Raw genomic sequence first — 7,184 nt, 5'->3', positions numbered from 1 at the left:
CACAAGTTAGGAGCGTTTTGGCTTGAAGGTAAACTAATAATCGCTAAAATACACAGAAGACAAAGATTCTGCAGATATTTTTTACAACTTTAGCCCTCAGGAGTAATCAAGAGAACAGCAGAATGACACTAGAAAATCCAAGAAAAAGAAAAAACTCAGCCATAGATGAGACCCCCAGAAAAATGTTTAAGGTCTCTACGGGGGAAGAAGTCTACACAAGCTGCCGGGACCATATCAGTACAGTGAGAAGTAAAAAGAGTAACAGCTTTGAGCAGGGAGGAACACTGCTAGACAAAAAGGCGAAAGGACTCCAAGAACTGGTCTTGACTAAAGAGTCATCTTCTACCACTCTTGACAATCTCACAGCATCGAGCCGCTCCCCTCTGAGTGAGTACTTAACAGAAAAACAAAACTTAAAGGAAAGGAGTCGAAAGAGAAAGGCAGAGGACTTTCAAGAGTCAGAGAATGTGAAAAGAGTAAAGACAGATAACTCCAATGATGAAACAGCGGATTCCCTTAGAGCCAAATTTAGGGAAACCTATGTTGAGCAAACAGAGATTGGAGAAGGAGGCTTTGGATCTGTTTTTGGTGGTTATCGTGTGCATGACAAATTACCTGTAGCCATCAAACACATCCAAAAAGACCATGAGATGCTAATACATGTGGATGAGAATGGAAAGCAGATGCCCTCTGAGGTGGCTATCATGTTAAAACTAATGGATAAAACATCCAGTTCAGTGGGGCAGTCAGCTATCGTGTCCTTACTAGACTGGTATGATCTGGGTGAGGAACTGATTTTAGTTTTGGAGAGACCCATGCCTGCTGAGGACCTCTTTGACTACATTAAAAAACACAAGGGTCGCATAACGATGAAGAATGCCAAGATCATGATAAAACAGCTGCTAAAAGCAGTAATTCACCTTCAGGAGGCAAACATCTTCCACAGAGACATTAAACCTGAGAACATCCTGATAGAGACCAAGTCACAAGTCCCAAAACTTTATCTTATAGACTTTGGTCTAAGTTGCTTTGATGACCGAAAAAAGTATAAGTATTTCTGTGGTACTTGGGCCGATGTCCCACCAGAATTCAGCATACAAGGGTTCCTCAGTTCTGGACCAACAAATGTCTGGCAGGTAGGCTTAGTCCTGTATTACATTCTGCACAAAAAATGGGCCTATAGATCCCATTCAAAAAAGCTATAGATCAACAAGAGGCTCTCCAAGACATGCAAAGATTTTCTAAGAAAGTGCCTGACAGTTGACCCAAAAAAACGCCCCACCCTAGAAGAGCTGTTACACCACTGGTGGTTGTTGAAAGAAGATACTCAAATATAACCAGAAAACAGCTGCACACTTCATAAGAAACGTTTTACAATGCAGGAATTTCACAATAATTAGAGGTTGATTTGTCCAGCTGTTCTGATTTCCCTCTTAGTCCAGGAACTTTGTTCAGTTTGATATTACTGCCTTTTATCCAGGTGCACTGGTTCCCCCTTATTTCAGAAACATCCTTTAGTCTAATTGCAGTTTTTTTGGTTTTCTTTGGGTTCTCCAGTTTCCCCATATAAAAAAACAAAACAAAAAATCTTCCCTTTTAATTTAATTTTAACCTTGAATATTTCCATTTGGTGCTCTGGTTTCCCAATGTAATCCAGAAAATTTCTCTAACTTGATTAGAGATGTATTCCCTTCTTGGAGGAACTTTCCTCTCATCCTACAAATGCTGGGAGCTTAAATTGAGATCTGTGGTTTTAAACCAGCTGCTCTAGTTTCGCCATATTACAGAACCTTCCCTTAGTTAGACTGAAGATTTGTAGTTTTTGCCTCTAATCGAAAAAATGGAAATTGTACAATGGCCCCAGTTGTTGGTGAGGGCTACATGGCCTCTGGTATTATGATCTGCTGTGGTAGCTGGCCTTAATTACTCCCTTAATTACTTTCCTTTATATTGGCTATCATGGTCAGATCATTAGATGCTGTTTTCCAGTGTTGGGCATGTTACTTTGAAAAAGTAATTAGTTATATTGACTAGTTACTTCTGCCAAAAACTAACTGAGTTACTAACTGAGTTACTCCACAATAAAAGTAACTAGTTACTAGTAAAAGTAACTATTGCGTTACTTTTGCGTTTCTCGCCCCCGTAACCCTCAGCAACCAGCCCCCTCTGTCACAAGGCACAGAAATGAAGGACCTTGCAACTTTAATAACAGTATACTGCACTGTGCGCAAACACAACTCTGGTAGCCTGGTGCCGCAGGTGCATTTTTTTTAGACTAAAGACTAAAGTTTGAAAATAACGGTTTCATAGAACAATAACATAAAAGACGACTGCATAGGATACAGAAAATTAAAGGTAGCCTACGTCTGTTTTGGTTATGCATTTACTGCGCCGCATTAAGAAATCACTTCACATATTTATCCATGGTTCCCTGGATCAGAGTGTTGTCCAACACTGAGTTTTTCAAAATGATTTAAAAGCTGAAAGTTTTTGAAACCAATATAAAGTAGTCCAGTCTTTAAAGGGAAACCGCATTCCTCATCTCAGCTTTGGAAGGTACAACACTCTCCTCTTCTTCATCCTCCTTCTCCTCGTCTTCGCTATGCGCAGCACTGGTACCCGCACCAAACCGCTCTTGTACCTTCGCAATGATATCCTCATCTTTCACCGGCTCTGTCACCGAAGTGCTGTTATCACTTTCAATCCACTTAATAATAATTTTTGCATGTTTACATTCATAAAATTGACAAAATGATTACTATAAGACCATTTTTTGATTACTGTAAACAATTATTTAAACTGCATTTGTAAAGAAATTATTCTGTCCCAAGCCCTTTGAACACTATAAGCCGTTTATTACTATATTTCCACTATATCTACTGTCAACCTGTGGTTCGTTTGATGCCATATACATGCCATATACATGTATACATAAAATCTAGTAGTAGTACAATTAGCCCAGGCCAGCAAAATATATAATAATAGGGTCTTGAAGCTGCTTTTCAAGATCATAAATTCTTTTTAAAACATTCAGTTAACAGCCCATTTGTATATTACAGAAACATAGATCAGAGAGTTGTAAATTATGAGAGGAGACTTTTTTCCATTTGATGTTAAATGATCATTCCTGTAAATGTCATAAATAATCTTCACCTGTTCTGGATGCCATTCAAGTTGACTCCATATCCACATCACTTCCTGAAATCTTCTCCTTTAGAAAACAGCTGGGTTAAATTCATAATTTTTATTGCTTTGTTTCCAACTCTGCTTGCTTTCCTATGCTCCTAAATTTCCCAATTAGCCTCTGTAGCAATAAACGTGTTTATTCATTAAAAAAACAATAACATATTATAATGACTGCCTCATTAAATTCATGTTAGCATGTTTCTGGTCAAAATATAGCACCATTATTATAGTAAAAATGATGTTAAATAGCGGAGAGATAATTCTATTCTATAATCATAGAATAGCATTGCTTTGATTAGTATCTGTCATTATTCTGCAGTTTTTGAGTTTTCAGTTACACTTTGACTTATGTTTTATTATGATTCCTTCATTTCCATTTTGTTTTGTGGTTGTATTTGAGTTCTATATTTCTTGTTTACCCTCTGTTTCCTTCTTGTTTCAATCTCCTTCACCTAGTTCCCTTCTAGATTATTCTGTCCACACCTGCTTCCAATCTGTTGATTACCCCAGTCTTTGATCTGTTTGACATATATACTCCTCCTCCTCAGTTACAGTTTTCTGGTTCCTCGTTTTTTCTTCCTCCCTAATGTGTGTTTTCCATGAGGTCTCCTAGATTTCAGTTTTTTTTTGTATTTAGTTTGGGGACTTTTGCATCCCATCAATTCGAACACACAGGCTGTGTTCGAATTGATGGGATGCGTCTTCCGAAGGCCAGAATCGTAGGCCGATTACGTCATAGCGTGGCGCCGAGGTCTGGTCGGATTCCAAGACTCCTTGCTATATGGCCTATAAATGCGTCTTTCTTTTTGGCCGATTTGAAGGATGGGTCTGGTTTATCTTCACTATCCTTGGTTATCCCAGGATTCATTGCAAGACCTAGCAAGCCAGTTGCTCCGTGATCAGAGAAAAAAGATGCTTTGCACCAAACAGTGGTGAATATTGGAAGTTCAGTTTAGTATAATACAAGTATGTGAATTGTTCTGCCTAAAATTAATGTAAATAGCTGTTTTAATGGTTTTTGAGTCAGATGTGTGGCTGGTAATGTTAGATTTATCTAAAGGTTTTTATCTGTTATTGTGTAAATGGATTTGGTTGTAATATAAGGACAGATTTGAATATATCTGCACTGTGGGGACTATAAATCTGATATGATTATTTTTTAATAGCTGTTTTGCATAATTTGCTTAACTAAATATTTTTGTTGTTGAATATAAGAGATTTTGCAGATATATTTTTTTATGAATGGAATAGAATAGAATAGAATAGAATAGAATAGAATAGAATAGAATAGAATAGAATAGAACAGAATAGAATAGAATAGAAAATCTCTTTATTGTCCCACAATGGTGAAATTCTGGTGTTTACATCAGAAAAAAGATTATAGAAAATTTTGAAAAATGCATGAGACTAACATAATAGTTCAGAGTTAAAAGATAAATAAAATACTGTGCAGTAAAATGTTTAACAATATAAAAGCTGTGCACCTGTAGAATAAATAACCAATATACAGCTATGGACATTTTTACAATAATGGATATTTTAAAACAGCAGCAACATCAGATATGCAAAAAGACAGCAGCATGATTTTTAACTGTCTAAGGTTTATATCATTACATTTGCTTTTATTTGTTCATGCTCCCGGTTGTTGTCACCTTTATTCCACTCTGTATTCTCCCCGCACACACTAAGGGCTAGACTGGCTTTATCCAGCCAGATATAACATAATCTATGCTTCTTGGAAGTCATTTCCCCAGTTACAGAACCCAGATGTTGAGTATGTGCATATTCAAACAGCAGCCCGACCTAATAAACGCTCTATATCAAATGGTTTATAACCTTTTGGCCTCAAGCACATCATCGGCAGATCTAGACAAAACGCAAAACAATAACAAAAGTGAAGCTGTATTGGGTGTGCTCAATTCCCTTCATGTTCCATGATTGCATCACAAGGTTTTCAGGCAAATTGATTGCAACCACTCCGAGGCACAAATTTACAGAGTTGGTTTTGTGTTACATTAGCCAATGGGAAAAACAAAACCCCTGAAAGGCACCCAGACACACCCTACATTGAAAAGTCAGTCAATAGTGGAAATGACATATTCTTATATTCTGCCTTTCAGATGTTATTTTTTTTCTGTGGTCCCCCACATCAATGTCATCCCTAGAATATGCAGTTTGACAACTCAGCTCAGTCAACACCATCTACAGCAAATGTCTTCAACAGGGGTCTGCGACCACTAATAGGTCCACAGAGGTACTGCATTGGGGGTCGCGAAAGTGTTGGTGGATTAGACTTTTTATATTCCCAGCTGCATTTTTTTATTGAAATATCTTTAAATACACATTAACATGAATTCAACACACTGTAGAGAACAGATAAATGGAGGCAGAAGATTTCTTTCAATCATCAATGCACACATTCAGCAACACACTGGAGCTCTTTCAAGCTGGGCACTGTTTCATTCACAACACCTGTCCCATCAACAAAGAACCAGAATCAGAAATACTTCAATATGTCCAGGGCGAAATTATTTTTGTTACATAACTCCATCTGTAATAGAGTGACAATAGGACCAGTTTGATATAACACAATTTCATACTATTGTAATGATCTTGGTTCTGTTGGTTTTTCTCAAAGTTTTCAGTTTCGAGTCCATCCAGGTTTTTCCTTATTTTCTAGCTTTATTGGTGTGTTCTAGATTCATTTAAGTTTCTTAGGTTTTTCTTTGTATGTCCTCTGTTGCCCCCTTGTGTTTTCTTTTCCCTTGGCTTCCTCATCAGCTCTACTCACACCTGTTCCTTATCAGCTCGTTAGTCCTTCCTCTGTTCAGTCAGCCATAAATACACTCCCTCTGCAGTCCCTCTGTGCTGGTTACTCGTCTTACTTTGTATCACCCTGGCTCCTTGTGATGGTTTTCCCCTGATGTCTCCATGGTTCTGGTTTGTGTTTTATTTTTATGTTGGATTTTTGGATACCTGTTTTTGCTGCCTGATCTTTCATTAAATCTTTAAAGAACTCACCCCTGCCTGTCAGCCTCTGCATTTGGGTCCTCTCTACAACCTCCAAACAAACCTTGAGAGAAAAACACAAGGGGGCAACAGAGGACATACAAAGAAAAACCTAAGAAACTTAAATTAATCTAGAACACACCAATAAAGCTAGAAAACAAGGAAAAACCTGGATGAACTTGAAACTGAAAACTTAGACAAAAACCAACAGAACCAAGATCATTACAACAATATATATAATTAGGGGGTCCCCGCTCCATCTCGCCATCAGTTTGGGGGTCCTTGGCCTGGAAAACTTTGAAGACGTCTGATCTACAGTATCCCTTAAAGCCCTAAAAACACCAATCCGATTTTGCACCTGATAGAAAATCCTGCCATAACGTCTCGGGCAATTAGTGCTTATTGAAAATAAACAGGGATGATCACACCCAACATGATTTTCTTCAAGGGTGCTTGCATAGCAAAGTATTCACTGATTTACCCATCCAGAAGCTGTGAATTTTGCACGTCAATGACATATTACGATCTGCTGGTTTTCATTTGAATATGAAATAATTAATCTGTATGTATGCTCTGATTAAACTGCCTCTGTAAATATCAATATCTCTGTAAATGACTTGGCTAATGCACTCTAAATTGGTCCTATATAACTAAACTAAACTCTGAATCTGTTTAAAGCTGTAACAGAAAATTGTTCAGAGACAGGAAATCAAGCATAATTCACATATATGAAGATTTATTTATATCTCAAACCAAGTCTTTCCTGGAAGAAATTAACATCAAGCCCTATGTTGTGTTACTGATTTGATTTCTGGGACCTTTTTCTCTTCTTTAGGTCAAGAGAAATTCTTACCATTGGGTGGTTGCTAGGCAACCCTACCTTTTTACCATTTGGAATGTTCCAAATGTTGCTCCACCCTGTTTTGACCCCGCCCTCTGTGATGTCACAGTGATGTCAGAAGAATCTTAATAGTGTTCTGACATCACTA

The 7,184-nt window shown here is 37.7% G+C and overlaps 1 protein-coding gene across 1 annotated transcript; it reads left to right on the top strand.

Moving 5' to 3' along the window:
- Positions 1-7,165, top strand: LOC119782754 (serine/threonine-protein kinase pim-1-like). The gene is made up of 2 exons (XM_038283868.1): positions 1-1,136; positions 7,031-7,165. Exons 1-2 carry the CDS (start codon positions 123-125, stop codon positions 7,163-7,165), a joined length of 1,149 nt encoding a protein of 382 aa, XP_038139796.1. The 5' UTR covers positions 1-122.
- Positions 7,166-7,184: the final 19 nt, after the last annotated feature.

Source organism: Cyprinodon tularosa, unplaced genomic scaffold (assembly GCF_016077235.1).
Source record: "Cyprinodon tularosa strain WSP-4 unplaced genomic scaffold, ASM1607723v1 ctg197, whole genome shotgun sequence".
Lineage (NCBI taxonomy): Eukaryota > Metazoa > Chordata > Actinopteri > Cyprinodontiformes > Cyprinodontidae > Cyprinodon > Cyprinodon tularosa.
The sequence above is the reverse complement of the archived record's forward strand: the minus strand, read 5'-3'. Positions and strand labels throughout refer to the sequence as shown.